General features: G+C 47.8%; 1 protein-coding gene across 2 annotated transcripts; it reads left to right on the top strand.

Moving 5' to 3' along the window:
• The first annotated feature begins 808 nt into the window (after window positions 1-808).
• On the top strand, window positions 809-27,132 carry LOC135889363 (zinc finger protein 420-like). 2 transcript variants are annotated; one of them, XM_065417229.1, is made up of 5 exons: window positions 809-888; window positions 1,914-2,080; window positions 2,751-2,877; window positions 25,921-26,099; window positions 26,542-27,132. In XM_065417229.1, the coding sequence occupies exons 2-5, from the start codon at window positions 1,988-1,990 to the stop codon at window positions 26,587-26,589; spliced, it is 447 nt and encodes a 148-aa protein (XP_065273301.1). In that variant the 5' UTR covers window positions 809-888; window positions 1,914-1,987; the 3' UTR covers window positions 26,590-27,132. The 2 variants fall into 2 exon arrangements, with proteins under 2 accessions (XP_065273301.1, XP_065273299.1); XM_065417227.1 differs by lacking the exons at window positions 25,921-26,099; window positions 26,542-27,132 and adding exons at window positions 14,548-14,661; window positions 15,062-16,959.

Below are 27,132 nucleotides of genomic sequence, written 5' to 3'. Positions count from 1 at the left end.
ACGCTGGGCTGAGCAGGTCCTCTGCCCCAGCAGGGTCTGTGCCAGGGAGAGACCTTCGTTAAAGCTCCTTCTGTGCCCAGCCAAGGGGAGAGACTTTCTCCAGTGGCTGGAAGTAGCCCCCTACAGTCGCCCCGGGCTCTGCCAACACCCACCTCTGAGCCAGAGACCTCAGGGAAAGTGCTGGGGTTGGGCAGGGAAGTGACTCTGCACAAATGTCCCGGGAGCCTCGGATTTCACAGCCCCTGGGAATGTGCTCCCTGGTTGTGAATGTCCCTGAGGGAGGGCTGGGAGCTGCCTGTACAGCAGTGAAGCGGCTGCCCTCAGCTCCTGCCAGGATCTGCCCAGGGAGCAAACTGGAGGATTCAGGAGGGGAAGAGACTGGGCCCCAGTGGGGTTTGCCCTTTGTGTGTCTTGAGGGTGGAGGTGTCAGGAAGGGAAAGGGGGGAAGACTTGCACTGTGTTGACCTCAGTACATCGACCATGGCTCAGCATTGCTTGGGGAGGGGGTGTTACCGTGTTGGCATAATGGACAGTTTACATTGGTGGGAGAGAAATTTAAGTGCAGAGACACGCGCAACTAAGTCAATGCCATTCAGCTTACGTTGACCTAGTGTAGATGAGGTCTTTATAATGTAGAGTAGGCCTGGGAGGCTTTAATCCTGGTGGGGAGACCTACCGCTAATAAAATCACTGTGGCAGAGCCTAGATAGTCACTTGCCACGGAAAAAAGTCTGGTGGGGCCTGTGTGTGAAATGGACAAAAGCGTCTTCTGAAATCTCTCCAATTGCTCTTTTCGCCCCGACAGGCTACAGAATAACGTCCATGTTTTGCTCCGGATCGTCCCACTCTTCCACGGGAAAGGCAATGGCTGCAGCGGAGTTAGCTGAGGTATGGGATTATCACGGAGCTGGTGGTGGGTTCTGGCTGGAGGGAGATGGGCAGTAAATGTACAGGAGGGTGGGAGCTGCTGGAGGTGAGAGAGGGCAGGAAATAACCAGGGTGGGAAAAGGGAGGGGACAAACTTGCCCGAATGAATTCGGATTAGGCCCCACATTGAAGGAGCAGCCTCCTGGGGTTTGAGCGTGGAACTTTCCCCTGTTTGTGGAACAGGAAATAACCCCCTGGCCAGAGCTGCAAAAACTTCCCAGACTCCCAGTGCTGCAGCCCGAACCAACAGACACACTTCATCCACTTTGTGGGGAGGGATAGCTCAATGGTTTGAGCATTGGCCCGCTAAACCCAGGGTTGTGAGTTCAATCCTTGAGGGGGCCATTTAGGGATCTGGGGCAAAAAAAGTTGGTCCTGCTAGTGAAGGCAGGGGACTGGCCTTGATGACGTTTCAAGGTCCCTTCCAGTTCTATGAGATAGGTATATCTCCATATATTTTATTTTTTATTTACCACTCTCCCAAACTCTGTGTCATCTGCAAACTTCATCAGTGATATTATGTTCTCTTCCAAGTCATTGATAAGCAAGTTAAATAGCAGAGAGCCAATAACCGATCCCTGTGGGACCCCAATAGAAACCCACCCACGTGACCATTTAGAGTTATATTTTGAAATGTATCAGCTGGTTTTGAATCTAGTTCATGTATGTCATGTTAATTTTGTATTGATGTAGTTGTTTAAGTATCATGCTGTACCAGGTCAAATACCTTAGAGAAATCAAAGTATATTACATTAACGCTATTCCTTTATCGACCGAACTTCTGATCTCCTTCACACACACACAAAAAAAATCCAATTAGTTTGTGAGGATCTGTTTTCCCTAAATTTTTGTTGATTGGAATGAATTATATTACCCTCTTTTAATTCTTTATTAATATTCCCCCTCTTCCCCCGCATTATCTTGCCCATGTTCGAGGTCAGGCCTGTTATCTTGGTCATCCCTTTTACAATTTTTTTTAAATATAGGGGCAACTTTATTGTTGACTTCCAGTCTTCTGGAGTTTCCGCAGTGTTCCAAGAGCTATTGAAAAGCAGCATTAATGGTCCAGAGAGCTCCTCAACCTCCTCAGCCTGCTTTTTTAAAACTCTTGAATGGAAGATATCTGGAACTGCTGATTTTAAAAATGTCTGACGTTAGTAGCTTCTGTTTAACATCCTCATGAATTATTATTTTAATGAAAAGAGTGGTGTTGTCATCATAAACATATCACGACATCATTTGCTTGTTTTCCCCAAATCCAGGAGTGAAATACTCACTGAACATTTTTACTTCTTCTGTATTATTATTATTATTGATAATTCTGCCCTTTCTGTCTAGTAATGGACCAATAACGTTGTTAGGATTTTTTTTTTGTTATTGATATACTGAAAAACAAGAACCCTCCTTCATATTTCCTTAATTCTGCTGGCCAGAGAGTTCTCCATTTGTTTCTTTGCTTTGCCTTATTAATGTTCTACAATTCCAAGCTTCTGACATTTTTTCCTGTCGACTTCCTCTTTCTTCCAGGTGTTTGTTTATATATAATTTTATGGGGGGGGGGGGTATTGGGATTCTCGCCAGGAGGCGGTCCCTGACCCTGCCGGAGACTCCATTTCCTGTATCAGCCTCTGGCTAGTAGGTGTGTGATGAATATGAAGACCCCTGCCCCCACTGGCCAGGGAGAGGGGCTCTCTTTTTCTCCCCTCAACCTGGTGCCTCCTGGCTCCTCAGGGTGGGAGTGGGACTGTGCTACCATGTTCCTGCTCTCCCGTGAATCCTGGGGTTGTACTAAATTACTAAGTGAGGGGCTCTTGCTCTTTCAGGGGCCGGTGACCTTCGAGGAGGTGGCTCTGTATTTCACCGAGTCAGAGTGGGCTCTGCTGGACCCCGCTCAGAGAGCCCTCTACAGAGATGTCATGCAGGAGAACTATGAGAATGTGACCTTGCTAGGTAAGGAGTCCTGTCCCCTTGGTTATTGGAAGCTGTGGGTTCTCTAAAGAACCTCTGTAATAATAACTCTATACCAGGGGTCGGCAACCTTTCAGAAGTGGTGTGCCGAGTCTTCATTTATTCACTCTAATTTAAGGTTTCGCATGCCAGTCATACATTAACGTTTTTAGAAGGTCTCTTTCTATAAGTCTGTAATATATAACTAAACTATTGTTGTATGTAAAGTAAACAAGGTTTTAAAAAGGTTTAAGAAGCTTCATTTAAAATTAAATTAAAATGCAGATCTTCTCAGTTTAGTGTGATCTTGCCCTTGCTTTTCCTTGCTGAGTTTTCCAATGTCTGGCACGTATTTGGATACTTTAAGCTGCACACGGGCTTCTGAGTGATCAGTTGTTAACTGGCTTCGATTGGGACAGAAGGCAGATGTCATGTGTGAAAATACCTGTTCACACAGGTATGTGGATCCAAATCCTGAAAGCATTGCAAACGCAATTTTTTTCAAACAGTTAAATTTCACTGGCAGGGACGTCCAGCAGGTCAGAGTAGAGGCCCCATGAACTCTCTCGGTAGCTTCAAGTGCACTCCACAGATCTCCAAACTTTGATGCCCACAATTCTGAGCTTTTTAACTGAATGAGTTGCATTTTGAAATCTTCAACACCCATCCACTGAAATACAGACAAATCCAAGGTTCTTTCGTTGAACTTTTCAGGTTTAATTAGAAAAGAAAGCATTGGGCCAAATTGCTGGAAATCTTGAAATCTGTCAGAAAATTCTGATTCCAGTTCTTGCAGGTATATTCTAATCTCAACATCAAACCATTGCGCTGTTCCACGTGGCGTGATAGTGATGTAAGCAGCAAATCAGAACTTAAAAATATCGTACAGTGGCGCTGGAACAATTTTTAAGGTGGGGGTGCTGAGCTGCGCCCCCTCTTGCCCCTGTCTGCACCCCTCACTGCCCCAGGCTGGGGCCAGTGGGCCACAGCTGGGGGCAGCTGCAGAGCCCCAAGCAGGTGGGCGGGACCCCAGACCGGCAGCAAAGCCCCCCGGACCGGTGGCTGGGACTTGGGGCCGGCAGCAGGCTGAGAGGGGCCGGCGGCCGGAACCCCAGGCCAGCAGCCCGGGCAGTGTGAGTGCCACTGAAAATCAGTTCGTGTGCTGCCTTTGGCACGCGTGCCATAGGTTGCCTACACCTGCTCTATACCTTTACTACTCATACATGTGTAGATCGGTTTCAGTGTCCTGTTCTCCTCCCCCTTTGACTTATGTCCCATCCCAGTATCATTTTTAGACATACACAAATTTTAAATGACCAGTGGCATAACAAATTATTTTTTTAAACAATATATTTCATTTATCCTTATTGGATGCATTAAAGTCCAGCGCCTACCATTTGCTTTCTCTCCGAGGGCTATGACCATTGGATGTGGGAATTTTGGTAATATTTCTGTGATTCCAGTACATACCTCAGTTTCCCTCTGTGCTTGATATAGAATCATAGAATCACAGGGTTGGAAGGGACCTCAGGAGGTCATCTAGTCCAACCCCCTGCTCAAAGCAGGACCAATTCCCAACTAAATCATCCCAGCCAGGGCTTTGTCAAGCCTCCAGTGCTTCACCACCCTCCTAGTGAAAAAGTTTTCCCTAATATCCAACCTAAACCTCCCCCACTGCAACTTGAGACCATTACTCCTTGTTCTGTCATCTGCTACCACTGAGAACAGTCTAGATCCATCCTCTTTAGAACCCCCTTTCAGGTAGTTGAAAGCAGCTATCAAATCCCCCCTCATTCTTCTCTTCTGCAGACTAAACAATCCCAGTTCCCTCAGCCTCTCCTCATAAGTCATGTGCTCCAGCCCCCTAATCATTTTTGTTGCCCTCCGTTGGACTCTTTGCAATTTTTCCACATCCTTCTTGTAGTGTGGGGCCCAAAACTGGACACAGTACTCCAGATGAGGCCTCACCAATGTCAAATAGAGGGGAACAATCACGTCCCTCGATCTGCTGGCAATGCCCCTACTTATACAGCCCAAAATGCCGTTAGCCTTCTTGGCAACAAGGGCACACTGTTGACTCATATCCAGCTTCTCGTCCACTGTAACCCCTAGGTCCTTTTCTGCAGAACTGCTTCCTAGCCATTCAGTCCCTAGTCTGTAACAGTGAATGGGATTCTTCCGTCCTAAGTGCAGGACTCTGCACTTGTCCTTGTTGAACCTCATCAGATTTCTTTTGGCCCAATCCTCTAATTTGTCTAGGTCCCTCTGTATCCTATCCCTACCCTCCAGTGTATCTACCACTCCTCCCAGTTTAGTGTCATCTGCAAACTTGCTGAGAGTGCAGTCCATGCCATCCTCCAGATCATTAATGAAGATATTGAACAAAACTGGCCCAAGGACCGACCCTTGGGGCACTCCACTTGATACCGGCTGCCAATTAGACATGGAGCCCTTGATCACTACCCGTTGAGCCCGACGATCTAGCCAGCTTTCTATCCACCTTATAGTCCATTCATCCAGCCCATACTTCTTTAACTTGCCGGCAAGAATACTGTGGGAGACTGTATCAAAAGCTTTGCCAAAGTCAAGGAATAACACATCCACTACTTTCCCCTCATCCACAGAGCCAGTTATCTCGTCATAGAAGGCAATTAGGTTAGTCAGGCATGACTTGCCCTTGGTGAATCCATGCTGACTGTTCCTGATCCCTTTCCTCTCCTCTAAGTGCTTCAGAATTGATTCCTTGAGGACCTGCTCCATGATTTTTCCAGGGACTGAGTGAGGCTGACTGGCCTGTAGTTCCCCGGATCCTCCTTCTTCCCTTTTTTAAAGATGGGCACTACATTAGCCTTTTCCCAGTCATCCGGGACCTCCCCTGATCGCCATGAGTTTTCAAAGATAATGGCCTGAGCAATTTTTTTATACTCCTCCCTGGTCATTTGTCCAAGCTTCCACTTCTTGTAAGCTTCTTTTTTGCGTTTAAGATCAGCAAGGATTTCACTGTTAAGCCAAGCTGGTCGCCTGCCATATTTACTATTCTTTCTACACGTCGGGATGTTTTTTTCCTGCAACCTCAGTAAGGATTCTTTAAAATACAGCCAGCTCTCCTGGACTCCTTTCCCCCTCATGTTATTCTCCCAGGGGATCCTGCCCATCAGTTCCCTGAGGGAGTCAAAGTCTGCTTTTCTGAAGTCCGGGGTCCGTATTCTGTTGCTCTCCTTTCTTCCTTGTGTCAGGATCCTGAACTCAACCATCTCATGGTCACTGCCTCCCAGGTTCCCATCCACTTTTGCTTCCCCTACTAATTCTTCCCGGTTTGTGAGCAGCAGGTCTAGAAGAGCTCTGCCCCTAGTTGGTTCCTCTAGCACTTGCACTAGGAAATTGTCCCCTACACTTTCCAAAAACTTCCTGGATTGTCTGTGCACTGCTGTATTCCTCTCCCAGCAGATATCAGGGTGATTAAAGTCTCCCATGAGAACCAGGGCCTGCTATCTAGTAACTTCTGCTAGTTGCCGGAAGAAAGCCTCGTCCACCTCATCCCCCTGGTCTGGTGGTCTATAGCAGACTCCCACCACGACATCACCCTTGTTGCTCACACTTCTAAACTTAATCCAGAGACTCTCAGGTTTTTCTGCAGTTTCATACAGAGCTCTGAGCAGTCATACTCCTCTCTTACATACAATGCAACTCCCCCACCTTTTCTGCCCTGTCTGTCCTTCCTGAACAGTTTATATCCATCCATGACAGTACTCCAGTCATGTGAGTTATCTCACCAAGTCTGTTATTCCAATCACATCATAGTTCCTTGACTGTGCCAGGACTTCCAGTTCTCCCTGCTTGTTTCCCAGGCTTCTTGCATTTGTGTATAGGCACTTCAGATAACTCGCTGATTCTCCCGCTTTCTCAGTCTGAGACAGGAGTCCTCCCCTCTTGCACTCTCCTCCTCGTGCTTCCTCCCGGTATCCCACTTCCCCACTTACCTCAGGGCTTTGGTCTCCTTCCCCCGGTGAACCTAGTTTAAAGCCCTCCTCACTAGGTTAGCCAGCCTGCTTGCGAAGATGCTCTTCCCTCTCTTTGTTAGGTGGAGCCCGTCTCTGCCTAGCACTCCTCCTTCTTGGAACACCATCCCATGGTCGAAGAATCCAAAGCCTTCTCTCCGACACCACCTGCTTAGCCATTTGTTGACTTCCACAATTCGACGGTCTCTACCCAGGCTTTTTCCCTGCACAGGGAGGATGGACGAGAACACCACTTACGCCTCAAACTCCTTTATCCTTCTTCCCAGAGCCACATAGTCTGCTACATAGTCATATGACTATAATCAGAGTGTAAAGACCAGGACACATGAGGTGTTTTTGTTACAGAGCTGTCATGGGTTCGCACAGAGAGCTCTCTTGGAACTAAAAGCATGTCTCAGCTGTAGCGCTTGCAGTGTAAAGTGGCCAGCCCAGAATTGTTCCGTAGACTTAGCTGTGTCTAAAGTGGGGGCTAGGCTGACCTAACTATGGCAACGTCTACACTACAGAGTTTTGTCAATGCCGTGTGTTGATTAAAGCAGGTTCTTCTTTGAGGGATGGTCCCTATTGAATTCCACTGAGGCTAATGCGCATGCGCCCTGCTCCCAGAGCCGGAGCTTTTTATAGTAGTAGTGTCTGTGGGTCACGTGTGCGCCCTTGCGTTGCCTTGTGGTTTTGCCTGTGTCTCCAGTTCCCTCTCATCAGAAGTCCAAGTCAGAGCTTCTGCTGTCCCCTCGTCTCTGGTGATGCATTTTCTTTCTTTAGTCAGGATGTAACCCGCACAATTTAACGCTCCCACCCCCTCCCTGTCCTTGTGGGTACACAGGGACAAGAGGCCCAACTTCACCCCTCCCTGGGCTCAGGGCCAATATCCCTTCCTAGTATACTCAGGGTGCTACAGGTCTGCAGGGCCCTTTCCCAATGAAAGAGCCTTACACAGTCATATCCTTAAACATGTGCATGTATTTAGTAGCAACTAATCAACAGAATACACACGCCAAGCATCTAATGCTCACCCCTCCCAGCAAAGACAGCTGGACGTCTCCCGGTGGCCAATCAGGATCTGCTCTCGTCCGGGGCTCCGGCTTCTGCGCAATATGGTCGTGCAGGGGTAAAAGTCCTGCCACCTTTGGTCTTGAGCTGTGTCTCGGAGTTAAGTTCCAACGATCCCGTCTTCTGACCCCCCATTACGTAGTTAAAATGAGGATTTCTCTTATCTATGCTTGAACCAATTATAGCTATGCAAAAACACTAACCATTCATTTTCACTGTCCAGGGGTTCACATGCCTAAGACCACCTATTGCATTAGCTTTTGTGTTTTTCAAAGTTAGTTAAAACTTCTCAAGGTCCACTTATCTTTATGCATTGTTAGTTAAATACACTGTCAGGGTAGAATTGCTTAACCTGCAGTACACTGGGACTCTTTCCCTATTTAAAGTACACTTTCTAACTATGTAACATTTCTTTAGCAACAGCAAAACGTCCTACTTTTTATTATCAGACAAACTGCAGAAACTGAAGGCTAACTTATCCATTCTCTCCCCATTCTCATGACTTTGTGAATATCTATCTATCTATCTCCAATTAGTAGGGCTGTAGCTGCAGCTAATACTTTTCTATCTGTCTGCCAAGGCCAAATTCCCCTGACTCTATAGTTTTGTTTCCAACGTATAGTGGTTGAGCCTAGAAGATGGCTGTGGGTTATGCTAAGTCCATACACCAGATAGCTGTGAGTCATGTCAAATCAAAGCCTCTCATTAGAAGGACTTTGTTGTTTTATGTAGTAGTTTTCTTGTTTCTGAAATGTTCGTAGGATTAAGGACTGGCGATGCCATAATGGCGGTTTCCCGCCAAACAATCCTCAACTCCCCACCTCGCCCCCAGCAGCCGTGTCTGGGTACTCTCTATAGTCAGGATTTTCCTGGTTTCAGTAGTGATTTTTCTTGTTTCTGAAAGTTCCGCTATTCTCAGGATGCAGTTCCCCTCCAAACCCTCCTCCCACCCCTCGCCCCCGTCTCTCCCTCCAGCACTCAGGTCTGGATGCTGGATTATGACTGACGCCTGGTCTACACTACCCGCCTGAATCGGCGGGTAGAAATCGACCTCTCGGGGATCGATTTACGCGACAATCGATCCCCGAATCGACGTTCTTACTCCACCAGCGAAGGTGGTAGTAAGAGCCGTCGACGGGAAGCCGCGGAGGTCGATTTTGCCGCCGTCCTCACAGCGGGGTAAGTCGGCTGCGATACGTCGAATTCAGCTACGCTATTCGCGTAGCTGAATTTGCGTATCTTAAATCGACCCCCCCCCCCGCCCTGTAGTGTAGATGTAGCCTTAGAGGACAGGATTCAAAGTCTGCACTTCCTGTCCTCATTTGTTCTTCATGAACGACGAGCACCAATGCTGTCTGTATTGCTTGGGGGAAGCCCACACCACATCCAGGTGCAGCATCTGTCTCTGTTTCTGTGCCCCCACGCGCCCTCCCCTCACCCCCCCATCTTGAGAAGCATCTCATGGAAGTCGCCCCGGGCTGGGGTTGAAGCCTGGCCCCGGAACCCCCCACTACATCGGACTGAACAGTCTAAGCGTGCACCTCCTACCGTGGAGCTTCAGTCCGGCTCCGCTGGCACCAGTGATACGGACCCCACGCCGGGGCCTAGTCATGAGTCACAGAAACACGCACATAGGCATAGCAGTAAGTCTTCCGCCAGGTCGAAGGAGGATGCCATAGCGTCCGTGAGTTCTGGCCAAGGAGAGGCATCCCGCTCCAAGAGCGACAAAAAGCAGCATCACTTGCTGGAGCTGCCAGTTCCAGGTATGGACTCGCACACCCCGGCATGGGCTCCGCCGACATCTGGTGAATCACCAGTTCCAAGACGTTTCCCCTTTCTGGCCCCAGTTCCATCCATAGACCTGGTGCCGTTGACTCCAGGGAGACTCTCAAGTGCTCCCCCCGGGCCTCATGAACTGTTCACTCTGGGAAGGATGAAGTTTCTATGTGTCCTGGTTCCTTCACCTACTGAGAGGGCCCCATCCCCTGTATCCAACCTGTCAACTCTTTGGCTGTGTTTCTGTGACACTCCCTGCTCCATCAGCACCATCATTGATGCCGAACTTCGGTTCCTCCTCGGAGTCTGAGGGCCTGGACATTACGTATGGTCCGCTGCTTCCATTCTGAAGATGTGACTCTCAGAAGGTCCTGATGGCACCGTGGCAATACCCTCCCTTACCTCAATCCAGGAGCTACTGGTACCTGACTCCCTGGGCACCAGCGCTGCAACAGCAGGATCCAACCAGGTTGGCCATATGGGAGCTTGTGGCCCCAATATTCTCCTTCAGAACAGTCCTGTTCAGCACGGGAATCCTCTCCTGTAGCACATACCTGTCCTTCGCCGAGTAGGCATTTGAAACCGGGATTGGATGATGTCCCGATCAGCCCGGCCCTGATGGTACTGACAGATCCGGAGGGATTTCTCTCGTCGTCCCAAGGCGAGATTGTGTCATCGACTCTCTCTTCTCTCCCAGACTACTATGGTCAGTTTCAAGAGCCGCTGTGAAGGACAGTTCATGCTCTCGAAATACCGTTGGAGGAGGTGTAGCACAAGCGGCACCACCTGCTGGACATTTTGCACACAGTGGTACTGTTAGGGGGCTTATTCCTTCACCCTCTCACTTCCCTGGTCCTTCTCGCATGAACAGAGAGCAATAATACCCAAAGTCCAAAGGTGCAAACAATTTGATGTTTATTGGGGTGAACTTCCAGCAAGCACGATTCCAGTTTCCTTCCTCAGTGTCCCCCTTCCCAGCTCTGACACCACAGAGCCATCCCTGTTCCCATTCCCCCCTTACTTCCTGATTGACTGCAGACTATATAGGAAAACTTGAGTTCTGCTTAGCTATACCTTAACCAATCATTTTACTGAAATTTAACTAATCAATCCTAACATACTGTAACATGGTTATTTAACCAATTATATCCCACCACCTTAATTGGTTTACACCCAACAAAATTAATTATACAGCAGACAGAAACAATCACAGAACCAGACAGAGATTATACAGACAAACAATAGGGAAGTGGAGACTACAGTGATAGAACAATACAGAAATGAGGGTTTCACATCCCAGCTATTAATAAGTAAGTTCTTGCCAGACAGGATGCTATCAAAGTAAGATTCCTTTTACATCTTTTAGGCTCTTCCCTTTCTCTGGAGGTGATAGGAATATCAGGATAGGATTGTATTCCTAACAGCCCAATAGCACCTTATTTCAATGTGAGTAGTTTGGAATGTGAGGATGTGACCATACACTTCCCAGTTTACGGCTGGCCTCTGCTGCTTAGCCGAAGGCCTTAGCCTAAGAACCAGGCCTCAGACTGTCACAGTAAGAGAAGGCCCTTACACAGACAGACAGACTGATTTTGATTCTTCTTTTATACCTCTGTAACTAGCTAAGTGATAAGAATACACCTAAATTCTCAAAGACAGGCCTGAATATCTATATCCTAACACTCCACCCCTTTTTTTTCTTTTTCTTTTGGGATCCTCCTGCCCAGGTATCCCTGGAAAAGCATAGGACATATGGTGACACATTTCCTGATAGGGCCAGGCATCAAGGTGGAAGGTGTGATATTCCACTTGTCCCACTGCCCCTTGTGTAGTACAGTGCCCTGCACCTTCTCTCGTACGGGCATACCACACCTATTCCAATTAGTGTTCCCATTATACTCCAATTAGACTTCCCATTATAGTGGGCCCGAGAAGGTTGGGTCCGGGTTGTCTTGCACACTGCGGGGTGGGGAGGTCTTACTACATTACTTGTAGGTTATCTCCATATGCAATGTAACACAAGTAGAGTTAACAATCCACAGCAACACTGAGAGTCCTGACCACTGCAGTATGGTCCAACATCCGAGCCACCACCTTCGACAGGGTCAAGATCTTAATGTGTCCATTTGCTGGCAGTTGCAACAAGCTGCCCCTGCAGGTTTTGCGTGCTTTTGTCCACATCATAAGTCCATTGAATGTCCACAGAAAAATGGGTTATTGTCCAAACAAACTTAACCACTTGGTATGGAATCAGGCAGTATGCCCTGGTTCAATTATTCACAGCAATAAGATTTACAGATCCATTTGTGCACCAAAGTCCAGATAGCAGAGTGTAGATGTGTGTAATTTGGTTAGGGGCTAGTGTAATTGTGTCCCCTAGTAATATGTACATTTCCAGAAAAACACCACCTACGCAGTACACCCAATTGTCCACCCTTGCCATAGGCCATTGATCCTGCTCCTCCATAGTCATAGGAGAGGGGCACATCCAAACATCTTTAATTTACATTATTTTACACACCCCTCCATTGATTCCCAGTGAGCTCCTCCCCTTTTCATTATTTCCATAGGGCTTGTGGGGCCCACCTTAGTTGCCGTTCTATTTCCAGGCACCATGGTAGCTATTACACAGGTGCTATGCTGTCAGTTTCAAGAGCTGCAATGAAGGACAGCTCATGCTCTCGAAATACCGTTGGAGGAGGTGCAGCACAGGCAGCACCACCTGCTGGACATTTTGCACGTGTTGGTCCTGGCCAGGGTGGGCCTATCCAACGAGGACGCTCTCCAACAGGCACATACTGTGTGCCATCTCCTGCCCATGTGCACCCCCACCCCAAAAGAGGCAGAAAAGAGGTACAATGTCCTCCCCCTGTCCACCCCAACGGTTCCAAGTTTCTATTCTCTCAACCTCTGCCCAGTTCCCTGGTGATTCAGGCTGCTATGGAGTGAGCTAAACAACAGCACCCACACTCCACCCCAGCTGACAAGGAGGGCAAGAGACTGGACCTTGTGGCTTGAAAGGTTTTCTTCTCGGATGGCCTCCAGTTCTGGATCTCGAACTGTCTGGCAGTGATGGCCAAGTACGACTTCTTACAGTATGGACATATGGCAAATGAGCTACCTCAACAGGATCATGCCAATTCCTATCAAGTCTAGAGGAAGGCAAGTTGGTCGCAAAGTCGATACTTCAGGCTGTGGTTGATTCAGCAGACACATCCTTGTGCATTTTGGTAACTGCCGTCGTCATGAGGAGGGAATCCTGGTTTCCCTAGAGAAGTGCAGAACGCGATCGAAGATCTCCCTTTTGATGAATCACACCTCTTCAATCAAAAGACGGATGACTCCTTGCACTCGCTGAAAGATTCCAGAGCCACTCTGCGATCCTTAGGCATATATACATCCGCACCAAAGCAAACGTTTTATCACCTGCTGTCTTCTCCCAGTGTTACAGAAGCCCCAGTTTTACCACCAACAGGCCTATGAACCTCCTCAGAAACATCCTATAGTCCACAGAGCCCATCCACCTGTTCTGACAGTGCAGTCCTCCGCACAACACCGTCTGCGTGTAAGCTATATTTCTGAATGCAAGTAGAGAGCCATCTCACTTTGCCTGCATCCCAAATCACATGCTTTAAATGAGGAACAGCAGCTTCACTTCCTTGATGTACGTAGGGCCCTGGTCTTTTACCTACAAAGGACAAAGCCATTCCTGAAATCTCCCCGGCTATTTGTTGCCATAGCGGAGAGAATTAAAGGGCAGGCCATATCCACCCAGAGAATCTTGAAGTGGGTCTCAGGGTGAATTGAGCTCTGCTATCAATTATCAGGATGGTCCCAACCAGGTGGGATATGGGCCCATTCCACGAGAGTGCCAGCATCGACTACTGCCGGGCTCCATGACGTGACCCTTACGGACATATATGAGGTGGCCACGTGGAGTTGGGTACGCATCTTTTCTTCTCCTTATGCTGCAGAGTGTAATTCTGTGGCAGACAGCTCATTCGGTGCAAAGATGCTCCACTTCACAGTTCCGTCGTCTTCCTCTCACCCTCTGCCTATCTAGGTACTGCTCGTTACTCACCCTCGGTGGAATACAATAGAGACCATCACTCGAAGAAGAAAAGGAGCCTCCTCTAGTACGTTATTCCCCTGCTCCGGAAGTGCTGATCTGTGTAGGGAGTATGATAGAGGTATATAAAATCATGAGTGGTGTGGAGAAAGTGAATAAGGAAAAGTTATTTACTTATTCTCATAATATAAGAACTAGGGGCCACCAAATGAAATTAATGGGCAGCAGGTTTAAAACAAATAACAGGAAGTTCTTCTTCACACAGCGCACAGTCAACCTGTGGAACTCCTTGCTTGAGGAGGTTGTGAAGGCTAGGACTATAACAGGGTTTAAAAGAGAACTGGATAAATTCATGGAGGTTAAGTCCGTTAATGACTATTAGCCAGGATGGGTAAGGAATGGTGTCCCTAGCCTCTGTTTGTCAGAGGGTGGAGATGGATGGCAGGAGAGAGATAACTTGATCATTACCTGTTAGGTTCACTCCCTCTGGGGCACCTGGCATTGGCCACTGTTGGTAGACAGGATACTGGGCTAGATGGACCTTTGGTCTGACCCAGTACGGCTGCTCTTTTGTTCTTATGGTAGGTTGTTTGTCAGCGGCCTAGGCTGGGAGCTACAACAGCAAAGCATTGTGAGGAACCCAGGATTACAGGGCAGGTGGTGACACAACCTTTCGGGGGTCTGGATTGCACCCCCAGAATGTGACACAAGTATCCCTCAAATTCAGTTGATCTCACTTGTTTTCTGTCACTTGTGCAGGGTTTCCAGTTTCTAAACCTCATGTGATCTCCTGGCTGGAACGAGGGGAGGAACCATGGGTCCCAGACCTCCAGGACTCTGAGGAAAGAGAGACCCTGAGAGATGCCCGCACAGGTGAGGAATCAGTTAAACGAACTCAAAATCTGTCCCTGAATTAAGGAAATATTTGGGATTCCTACAAAGCCCTTGTGAGCTCTCTGAGTTCAGGATTGTTCTCAGGAGGTGTGGCATCCTCATGGCAGACTTCACTTACGGCTTCCTACCTGTCCTGACTGACAGTAGCTCCCTCCCCAGTCTGCTTTTTCCCTGAGTGTTTAGTTGAAATTTAGACCCAGAATTGATCCCCTCGTCTCTCTCATTTGGGGAAAGGTTTGGGGGAAATTCAGCTTTCTTTGTTTGATCTCTCCGTCACTCACTTTTGTTTGTTTCCCCCATTTCTTCCATTCCTCTCTCTGAGGTTCCCTTTTTCTTGGCAAAGGGAGTGACCTGTGTCTGGTTTCTCTCTCTATCCTAGCAGATGATGGGATGGTGAATGAGGAGGAGAATCCTCAACGAGACAATGCTGAGCAAGTAGAAGCACATGGGACATTCTCAGAAAGATCCAAAGGGAATGTTTCCTGGAGTTGTGCACAGGCAAACGGCTGTGAGAGTCAGCACAGACCAGGGGAAAAGTTCAGTAGAGGCTCAGACCTTATTAGACATGAGAGAATCAACACAGGAGAAACACCGTACATCTGCCTGGAGTGTGGGAAAACCTTCAAACATAACAATGTCTTTATCATACATCAGAGAATCCACACTGGAGAGAGACCATACACATGCCCCGAGTGTGGGAAAAGCTTCAGTCGCAGCTCAAACCTTACCAGACATCACAGAATCCACACAGGGGAGAAACCCCACATTTGTCTTGAGTGTGGGAAAAGCTTCGGTCGGAGCTCAGAGCTTACGTTACATAGGAGAATCCACACAGGAGAAAGACCCTACACTTGCTGTGAGTGTGGGAAAAGCTTCATTCGGAGCTCAGAGCTTAATAAGCACCAGAGAATCCACACTGGACAGAGACCCTTCAGATGTACTGAGTGCGGGAAAGGCTTCAATAATAGGTCTCAGCTTGTCACACATCGGCGAAAGCACACAGGAGAGAGACCCTACTCATGCCTTGAGTGTGGGAAAGGCTTCACTTGTAGCTCACATCTTGTCTCGCATCAGCGAATCCACACAGGAGAGAAACCCTATTCATGCCCCGAGTGCGGGAAAAGCTTCATTTCTAACTCACAGGTGGTCTCACATCGGAAAATCCACACAGGAGAGAGATCCTATTCATGCCCTGAGTGTGGGAAAAGCTTCAGTCATAGTTCACAGCTTATCACACATAAGAGAACCCATACGGGAGAGAAACCGTACACATGTCCTGAGTGTGGGAAAAGCTTCAGTCAGAGCTCTGGCCTTGTCACACATCAGAGAATCCACACAGGAGAGAAACCCTACACGTGCCTTGAGTGCGGGAAAAGCTTCAATCGGAACTCATTGCTGATCATGCATCATAGAATCCACACAGGTGAGAGACCCTACACGTGCCTTGAGTGCGGGAAAAGCTTCGTTCGGAGCTCATTGCTGATCATACATGAGAGAATTCACACTGAGGAGAGACCTTACAGATGCCCTGAGTGCGGGAAAGCCTTCATTTGTAGCTATCAGCTTGTCTCACATCGGAGAATCCACACAGGAGAGAAACCCTACTCATGCCCTGAGTGTGGGAAAAGCTTCACTGATAGATCACAGATGATCAAACATAAGAGAAGACACCCAGGGGAGTCCCCCTACACATGCCCTGAGTGTGGGAAAAGCTTCAGTTCACCCTCACACCTAAACGCACATAAGACAATTCACACAGGAGAGAGACCCTACACATGTTCTGAGTGCGGGAAAAGTTTCCGTCGGAGATCAAACCTTATCGCACATCAGAGAATCCACACAGGGGAGACTCCCTATAGCTGCCCTGAGTGTGGGAAAAGCTTCCGTCGGAACTCAGAGCTCATCATACATCAGAGAAACCACACAGGAGAGACGCCCTACAAATGCTCTGAATGCGGGAAAAACTTCAATCAGAGAGCAAACCTTATCTCACATCAGAGAAACCACACAGGAGAGAGACCCTACACATGCTCTGAGTGTGGGAAAAGCTTCATTCGGAAAGAAAGCCTTATCACACATCAGAGAAACCACACAGGAGAGAGACCCTACACATGCTCTGAGTGCGGGAAAAGCTTCATTCGGCGCTCAGCGCTTAATAAACACCAGAGAATCCACACTGGAGAGAGACCCTTCAGATGCCCTCAGTGCGGTAAAGGCTTCACTTCTAGCTCACGGCTTGTCTCGCATCAAAAAATCCACACAGGAGAGAAGCCTTAGTAGTGCCCTGTATGTGGGAAAGGCTTCAGTCATAGTTCACGGATCATCACACATCAGAGAATCCACACAGGAGAATAACACTATACTTGTATTCAGGAGGGCTGCCCAAAGATTTTTTGTTTTGGGTTTTGTTTTGGTAATACGTTGGCTAATTCCCACATATTGGTCTTTAAGGTCGATTGCACCATTTCCTTTACTGTAGTCTCTCAGCTCCCTTCTGGTGAGTTGCCACCTTCTATCTTTTGCAGCTCACCTTACTTTGGGGTGAATCCTGTGAACCTTTCTATCAACTCCTTTGTCTTATGAGTTATGGGAATGTGTGTCCCTCTTGACAGAAATGTCCATCAATCCGAGTTGGGGGAGAGAGGGTTGACCTCATCTAGCTACAGTGAGATAAAAACGATCTGTGCCTTGTCTCCACCAGAACTCTACATTGAGTAGGCCATGTCTACACTACCACTTATGTTGGCAAAATTTGTCGCTCAGGGGTGTGAAAAAAACCCACTCCTGAGTAACATAAGTTTTGCCGGCATAATTGGCAGTGTGCACAGCGCTATGTCGGTGGGAAAGCTTCTCCCGCCCACATAGCTACCACCGCTCAATGGGAGTAGTTTAATTATGTCGACGGGAGAGCTCTCTCCCGCCACCATAGAGCGACTTCACAAGAGATCTTACACCAGCGCGGCTGCATAAATACAGCTGTGCCACTGTAAGGTCTCTAATGTAGACACAGCCTAAATTGCTCAAATTAGCTAACTTGGTGTAAAAACACAACTATCTTTTCAGGGCAGACATAACCCAGGTGCAGTGGTGTGGTTAGCTTTCCCCTTGTGCTGACCTGATCTCCATCACCCTTCCTAGTCCTGATAAACCCTGAGCATCTGTCATAACTATAAAGGGAAGGGTAACAGCTCTCCTGTGTACAGTACTAAAATCCCTCCTGGTCAGAGACTCCAAAATCCTTTTACCTGTAAAGGGTTAAGAAGCTCAGGTAGCCTGGCTGACACCTGACCCAAAGGACCAATAAGGGGACAAGATACTTTCAAATCTTGGGGCGGGGAAAGGCTTTTGTGTGTGCTCTTCGTTTTAAGGGGTTGTTCGCTCTTGGGACTGAGAGGGACCAGACATTTTCAAAATTGTAAGTAAAAGCCAGGCAAGGCGTCTTAGATTTACTTTGTTTTCTCAACTTGTAAATGTACCTTTTACTAGAGTGTTTATCTTTGTTTGCTATACTTTGAACCTAAGACAGAGGGGGGTCCTTTGAGCTCTTTAAGTTTGATTACCCTGTAAAGTTATTTTCCATACTGATTTTACAGAGATGATTTTTACCTTTTTCTTTAATTAAAAGCCTTCTTTTTAAGAACCTGATTGATTTCTCCTTGTTTTAAGATCCAAGGAGTTTGGATCTGTATTCACCAGGGAATTGGTGAGAGGTTTTTCTAAAAGCTTCCCAGGGTAGGGAATGGTGGCAGCGGACCAGAACTAAGCTGGTAGTTAAGCTTAAAAGTCCTCATGCAGGCCCCTACATTTGTACCCTAAAGTTCAAAGTGGGGATACAGCCTTGACATGGTGGCAGCTGTGGGATCGTTTTAAACCCAAAAGCCCGTAAGAGATTTTTTTTTCCTTCTAGCTGCTTGGAAAGCAGAGCTGAAGGTAGATGCATATCTTCTCTCCTTGCCTGAAGGCAGAGGTGTTAAGTTTTTTTTAACGAGGGCCTTTGTTAAGAGAAGGGTTCAAAGCGAGCAAACTTTGACTGGTAAAGGCAATTTACAAGCTGAATTGTTTTTTTTTTCTTTTTACATCCTCGGGAGTAGCTTGTTAAAAAGTCTCTGTTAACTCAGCAGCAGCCAGAGCTAAGTACATCCCAGTTTCAGTCAACTGCAAAGTGGTGTGACCCAGCACAAGAAAACAGGAAAATGACTACCAAAGAAGTAGCTAACAAAATAGAACTGGCCAAACTAGAAGCAGAAGAAAATGAAAAAAAACATCAGAGACTGCTTCAACTTAAAAAACTTGAAGAGGAGGCCCATGAAAGAGAAGAGAAAGCCAAAGAGGAGGCCCATAAAAGAGAGATGGAGCTGGAAAAAGCCAAAGAGCAGGCGAGAGAAAAAGAAAGGAAGCATGAACTGGAAGCAGCAAGGGCTAAGCAGGATGCATCAGACCATCCTAGCAACTCCTCTCCAGGTACCACTTCCCATCCCAGAAAATTCCCCACCTACAAGGCAGGCGATGATACTGAGGCCTTCTTAGAAAATTTTGAAAGGGCCTGCATTGGATACAGCATCGCTGCAGACCAGTACATGGTAGAGCTGAGGCCGCAGCTCAGTGGACCCTTAGCAGAGGTGGCGGCTAAAATGCCTAAGGAACACATGAACAGTTATGAACTTTTTAAAAACAAGGCCAGAATCAGAATGGGGCTAACACCTGAGCATGCCTGTCGCCGGTTCAGAGCCCTAAGGTGGAAACCCGATGTGTCATTTACCCGACATGCCTACCACATTGGAAAAAATTGGGATGCCTGGATATCAGGAGCAAATGTTAAATCTACAGAAGAGTTGCCCTTCCTAATGCAAATGGAGCAGTTTTTAGAGGGTGTTCCTGAGGAAATAGAAAGGTACATCCTAGATGGGAAGCCCAAAACTGTAACCGAGGCGGGGGAGATTGGAGCCAAATGGGTGGAGGTGACAGAAAAGAAAAAAGCTAGTAGCAGTTGAAGCGAATATCAGAAGGGGCAAGCCGAAACAAAACCTTACCACCGGGGACAACCCAAGGCCCCACCCACATCCCAAGGGAAACCCCAGACGCCTTCTCACCCCACCACACCAGTCTCCATCAACCAACATCGCCCCGGTGATACCTTAGCAGGGCGATGTTTTAAATGTAATGAACTGGGGCATATAAAGGCTCACTGCCCCAAGAACCCCAACCGATTACAGTTCATTACACCCCAATCACACCAAAGATCCCCAGACCCAGATGCCTCTCATATACCCTCGGAGCGAAGGGAAACCTTGAGAGTGGGCGGAAAGAAGGTTATCGCTTGGAGGGACACTGGGGCACAAGTGTCAACTATCCACCAATCCCTAGTGGACCCCAAACTCATCAACCCGGAGGCTACAGTGACAATTCAACCCTTCGTGTCACAGTCTGTAACCTTGCCTACAGCCCAGTTGCATGTCCAGTACAAGGGCTGGTCAGGAATGTGGACTTTTGCAGTCTATGACAATTATCCCATCCCCATGCTGCTGGGGGAAGACTTGGCCAACCATGTGAAGCTAGCCAAGAGGGTGGGAATAGTCACCCGCAGCCAGGCTAAGCAAGCTTCCACCCCCATCCCTGTTCCTGAGCCGTCCACCAGGGCCCCGTCTGTGTTACCAGAAACCCAAACAAAGGTGGTGGAACCGGATCCCCTGCCAACGACTGCAACAGCCGTAGTGGATCCAATCCCAGAGACCCAGCCAAAGCCAGTCCCAGAACCGGAATTGGCAACGCAGCCAGCACCAGAACCATTGCCAGCACTGAGTCCAGCGCTTGCAAACCCGTCTACAACTCCAATGCCAGAGGGCACCAGCGAGTCTAAACTGGCGGAAGCAGCAGATAACCCTACCCAAGAGGCTCAGCCAGAGCCTGAAATACCACATAGTGCACCAGCGGACAGCGGTTCACAGTCAATGGAAACAGCCCCAGCACCTGCATCGCTTCCAGAGGGACCAAGCCCCAGTCCACAGTCCAAGGAGGAACTGATGTCTCCAGCATCAAGGGAACAGTTCCAGGCCAAGCAGGAAGCAGATGACAGCCTTCAGAAAACTTGGGCGGCGGCACGGAGCACCCCACCGCCTCTCAGCTCTTCTAACCGATCCCGGTTTGTTGTAGAAAAAGGACTTTTATACAAGAAGACTCTTTCTGGTGGGCACCAGGAAGACTGGCATCTTCAAAGACAGTTGGTAGTTCCCACTAAGTATCGGGTAAAGCTCTTAAGCTTAGCCCATGATCATCCCAGTGGCCATTCTGGGGTGAACAGAACCAAAGACCGGTTGGGGAAGTCCTTCCACTGGGAGGGAATGGGCAAGGACGTTGCTAATTATGTCCGGTCTTGTGAGGTGTGCCAACGAGTGGGAAAGCCCCCAGACCAGGTTAAAGCCCCTCTCCAGCCACTACCCATAATTGAGGTCCCATTTCAGCAAGTAGCTGTGGATATTCTGGGTCCTTTCCCAAAGAAGACACCCAGAGGAAAGCAGTACGTACTGACTTTCATGGATTTTGCTACCCGATGGCCGGAAGCTGTACCCTTAAGCAACACCAGGGCTAACAGTGTGTGCCAGGCATTAGCAGACATTTTTGCCAGGGTAGGGTGGCCCTCCGACATCCTTACAGATTCGGGAACTAATTTCCTGGCAGGGAACATGAAAAACCTGTGGGAAGCTCATGGGGTGAATCACTTGGTTGCCACCCCTCATCACCATCAAACCAATGGTCTGGTGGAGAGGTTTAATGGAACTTTGGGGGCCATGATACGTAAATTCGTAAATGAACACTCCAATGATTGGGACCTAGTGTTGCAGCAGTTGCTTTTTGCCTACAGGGCGGTACCACATCCCAGTTTAGGGTTTTCACCATTTGAACTTGTGTATGGCCGCGAGGTTAAGGGGCCATTACAGTTGGTGAAGCAACAATGGGAGGGGTTTACGCCTTCTCCAGGAACTAACATTCTAGACTTTGTAAGCAACCTACAAAGCACCCTCCGACACTCTTTAGCCCTTGCTAAAGAAAACCTAAAGGATGCTCAGGAAGAGCAAAAGGCCTGGTATGATAAACATTCCAAAGAATGGTCTTTCAAAGTAGGAGACCAAGTCATGGTCTTAAAGGCGCTGCAGGCCCATAAAATGAAAGCGTCGTGGGAAGAACCATTCACGGTCCAGGAGCACCTAGGAGCTGTTAACTATCTCATAGCCTCCCCCACCTCCAACATAAAGCCTAAGGTATACCATGTTAATTCTCTTAAGCCCTTTTATTCCAGAGAATTAAACGTTTGCCAGTTTACAGCCCAGGAAACAAATGACGCGGAGTGGCCTGCAGGTGTCTACTACGAAGGAAAAAGGAATGGTGGCGTGGAAGAGGTGAACCTCTCCACGACCCTGGGATGTCTGCAGCGACAGCAGATCAAGGAGCTGTGCACAAGCTTTGCACCGATTTTCTCAGCCACTCCAGGACGGACCGAACGGGCATACCACTCCATTGACACAGGTAATGCTCACCCAATTAGAACCCCACCCTACCGGGAGTCACCTCATGCCCAAGCTGCTATACAAAGTAAGATCCAGGACATGCTACAAATGGGTATAATCCGCCCCTCTACCAGTGCATGGGCATCTCCAGTGGTTCTAGTTCCCAAATCAGATGGGGAAATACGCTTTTGCGTGGACTACCGTAAGCTAAATGCTGTAACTCGTCCTGACAACTATCCAATGCCACGCACAAATATTCTATTGGAAGAATTGGGACATGCCCAATTCATCTCTACTTTAGACTTAACCAAAGGGTACTGGCAAGTACCACTAGATGAACCCGCTAAGGAAAGGTCAGCCTTCGTCACCCAGGCAGGGGTATATGAATTCAATGTACTTCGTTTCGGGTTGCGAAATGCACCCGCCACCTTCCAAAGACTTGTAGATGGTCTCCTAGCGGGATTGGAAGAATCTGCAGTTGCCTACCTCGATGATGTGGCCATTTTTTCTGATTCATGGACAGAACACCTGGAGCACCTGGAAAAAGTGTTCGAGCGCATCCGGCAGGCAGGACTAACTGTTAAGGCTAAAAAGTGTCAAATAGGCCAAAACAAAGTGACGTACCTGGGGCACCAGGTGGGTCAAGGAACTATAAATCCCCTACAGGCCAAAGTGGATGCTATCCAAAAGTGGCCGGTTCCAAAGTCAAAGAAACAGGTCCAATCCTTCTTAGGCTTGGCCGGATATTATAGGCGATTTGTACAACACTACAGGCAAATCGCCACCCCGCTAACAGACCTAACCAGAAAAAAACAGCCAAATGCAGTTCAGTGGACTGATAAGTGTCAAAAGGCCTTTAACCAGCTTAAGGCAACACTCCTGTCTGACCCTGTGCTAAGGGCCCCAAACTTTGACAAACCGTTCCTAGTAACCACAGATGCGTCCGAGCGAGGCGTGGGAGCAGTTTTAATGCAGGAAGGACCGAATCAAGAATTCCATCCTGTCGTGTTTCTCAGCAAGAAACTGTCTGAGAGGGAAAGCCACTGGTCAATCAGCGAAAAGGAATGCTACGCCATTGTGTACACGCTGGAAAAGCTACGCCCATATGTTTGGGGACGGCGTTTCCAACTACAAACAGACCATGCTGCGCTACAGTGGCTTCATACCGCCAAGGGAAATAACAAAAAACTTCTTCGGTGGAGTTTAGCTCTCCAAGATTTTGATTTTAAAATACAACACATTTCGAAAGCTTCTAACAAAGTGGCTGATGCACTCTCCCGGGAAAGTTTCCCAGAGTTAACTGGTTAACAATTGTTCTTGAAATACAACATATTGTTAGTTTTTATATAATCAGTAGTATGTCTAAAGGTACATGTGTCTTGTTAACTCTGTTTTCTCCTAAAACTCCAGAAAGAAATCACAGCCAGTGTGGAACCAAACGTCCAACACTATCTGTGATTTGGGGGGCGTGTCATAACTATAAAGGGAAGGGTAACAGCTCTCCTGTGTACAGTACTAAAATCCCTCCTGGTCAGAGACTCCAAAATCCTTTTACCTGTAAAGGGTTAAGAAGCTCGGGTAACCTGGCTGACACCTGACCCAAAGGACCAATAAGGGGACAAGATACTTTCAAATCTTGGGGGGGGGGAAAGGCTTTTGTGTGTGCTCTTTGTTTTAAGGGGTTGTTCGCTCTTGGGACTGAGAGGGACCAGACATCAATCCAGGTTCTCCCCATCTTTCTAAACAAGTCTCTCTTATTTTCAAAATTCTAAGTAAAAGCCAGGCAAGGCGTCTTAGATTTACTTTGTTTTCTCAACTTGTAAATGTACCTTTTACTAGAGTGTTTATCTTTGTTTGCTATACTTTGAACCTAAGACAGAGGGGGGTCCTTTGAGCTCTTTAAGTTTGATTACCCTGTAAAGTTATTTTCCATACTGATTTTACAGAGATGATTTTTACCTTTTTCTTTAATTAAAAGCCTTCTTTTTAAGAACCTGATTGATTTCTCCTTGTTTTAAGATCCAAGGGGGTTTGGATCTGTATTCACCAGGAGTTGGTGAAAGGAAGGAGGGGGGAAGGGTCAATTTCTCCTTGTTTAAGATCCAAGAAGTTTGGATCTGTATTCACCAGGGAATTGGTGAGAGGTTTTTCTAAAAGCTTCCCAGGGTAGGGAATGGTGGCAGCGGACCAGAACTAAGCTGGTAGTTAAGCTTAAAAGTCCTCATGCAGGCCCCTACATTTGTACCCTAAAGTTCAAAGTGGGGATACAGCCTTAACAGCATCACATTGCAAAGTGAATGTTAGTCACCAGATTTCCTGGTTGGGCGAGAGTCTCATTCCCAGGTTTTCTGACATTACTTGTGGTTGTTCTGAAGAGAAGGTAGTTTTTCTACCAGTTTCTGATTTAGAATATCGTGAGATGTAATTAAAAGGCAGGAGGAAAGGTAGAAAAAAAGTATTATTTCAACCTTTCCAGATGGAAAGATTGGCTGATTTTCCCTATTATGATGATGCTAAAACCTTTGTAACTAACATGACTGAATTGTAATGAGGTGGTGCTGAGTGAAGAAGGTTTGAATGGACCAGAGGACAGCGTAATAGGAAAATCGGTTCTAATTTGGCATCATGAGATGAAAGATGCTCTGGAATTTCATTTTATATGATATTGAAACTGCCTTATTCGCTTGTGTTGTGGGTTTTTCTCTTTCCTGAGGGCTTTTGATAACATAACTGGATATTAGTTTTTTGTGATAGGGTGAAGTTCAGGTTTTTGGTGGAGTTTGAGACAAATGACCATTTACTTAAAACAATTTCTTTTTGTGCGTGTCTTTTTTCCACTCCTCCCTTATGGCATAGAGAAAGTTCAAGAGCAGTTCAGTCATCAGGAATGAATACTCAAAGCTATTGGATGTGCTACCAGAGAGAGAGTAACATTTTAAAATTGTACATCTAACTATGGAACGGAATTGAATAACACTGTGATCATATAGTCCTGGTCTACACTACGAGTTTAGGTTGAATTTAGCAGCGTTAGATCGATTTTAACCCTGCACCCGTCCACACGACGAAGCCATTTTTTTGACTTAAAGGGCTCGTTAAATCGATTTCTGTACTTCTCCGACGAAGGGATTAGCGCTGAAATCAACCTTGCCGGGTTGAATTTGGGGTAGTGTGGTCGCAATTCGACGGTATTGGCCTCCGGGAGCTATCCCCGAGTGCTCCATTGTGACCGTTCTGGACAGCGCTCTCAACTCAGATGCACTAGCCAGGTAGACAGGAAAAGGCCCGCAAACTTTTGAATCTCATTTCCTGTTTGGCCAGCGTGGCAAGCTGCAGGTGAGTGCAGATCTCATCAGCAGAGGTGACCATGATGGAGTCCCAGAATCGCAAAAGAGCTCCAGCATGGACAGAACGGGAGGTACGGGATCTGATTGCTGTATGGGGAGACGAATCCGTGCTATCAGAACTCCGTTCCAAAAGACGAAATGCCCAAACATTTGAAAAAATCTCCAAGGGCATGAAGGACAGAGGCTATAACAGGGCCCCTCAGCACTGCCGCATGAAACTTAAGGAGCTCAGGCAAGCCTACCAAAAAACCAGAGAGGCAAACCGGCTGCTTGGGGTCAGAGCCCCAGACATGCCGCTTCTATGATGAGCTGCATGCCATTCTAGGGGGTGCAGCCACCACTACCCCACTCCTGTGCTTTGACTCTGTCAATGGATTATCACGCAACAGGGATGCACATTTTGGGGTCGAGGAAGAGGAGGAGGTTGAAGATAGCGCACAGCAAGCAAGCGGAGAAACCATTTTCCCCGAGAGCCAGGAACTGTTTCTCACCCTGGACCTGGAGCCAGTACCCCCTGAACCCACCCAAGGCGGGCTCCCGGACCTGCCAGGCAGAGAAGGAACCTCTGGTGAGTGTACCTTTGTAAATATAATACATGGTTTAAAAGCAAGCATGTTTATTGATTAATTTGCCCTGAAGATTGTTGGCAATTTAGGATGCATTCGCGGCCAGTACAGCTACTGGAAAAGTCTGTTAACGTGTCTGGGGATGGAGCGGAAATCCTCCAGGGACATCTCCATGAAGCTCTCCTGGATGGTCACTCCTCATGGTCACCTGGTTGAAATAGGATAATTTTATTAAGGGGACATTTAGAGGTGGCCGTTAGCCATGTGGTGGGGGGAGGGTTGAAGCGATCATCCCAGAGAATTGGGTGTGTGTGTGGGGGGGGTTAGTTGGGTTTGCGCTGCACGTTAACCCGAAAACCGCAGCCCCTCCTTTTAAATTGCCAACCCATTGTTCTCTAAAATGTCTTTTTAAACTACTACTCTCTCTTTTTTCCCCTCCCGCAGCTGCAAATGTTTCAACGCTGCCCCTATCATCTCCGTCCCAGAGGCTAGCGAAGATTAGAAGGTGAAAAAAACGCACTCGCGATGAAATGTTCTCTGAGCTCATGCAGTCCTCCCACTCTGAAAGATCCCAGCAGAATGCGTGGAGGCAAGCAATGTCAGAGTCTAGGAAAGCACAATATGAACGCGAGGATAGGTGGCGGGTTGAAGGTGATAGGGGGTGTCAGCTTGCTGACAGAAGGCAGGAGGCAATGCTGAGGCTACTGGAGGATCAAACTGATATGCTCCGGTATATGGTTGAGCTGCAGGAAAGGCAGGAGCACAGACCGCCGCTGCAGCCCCTGTGTAACCAATCGCCCTCCTCCCCAAGTTCCATAGCCTCCTCACCCAGACGCCCGAGAACGTGGTGGGGGCGCCTCTGGGCACCCAAGCACTCCACCCCAGAGGACTGCACAAGCAACAGAAAGCTGGCATTCAATAAGTTTTAAAGTGCAATGTGGCCTTGTCCTTCCCTCCTCCCCCACCCCACCCGGGCTACCTTGGCAGTTATACCCCCTATTTGTGTGATGAATTAATAAACAATGCATGAATTTG

The sequence above is a fragment of the Emys orbicularis genome, chromosome 15 (genome assembly GCF_028017835.1).
Source record: "Emys orbicularis isolate rEmyOrb1 chromosome 15, rEmyOrb1.hap1, whole genome shotgun sequence".
Lineage (NCBI taxonomy): Eukaryota > Metazoa > Chordata > Testudines > Emydidae > Emys > Emys orbicularis.
Note: the sequence above shows the minus strand (reverse complement) of the source record. Positions and strands in the feature narration are given on the sequence as shown.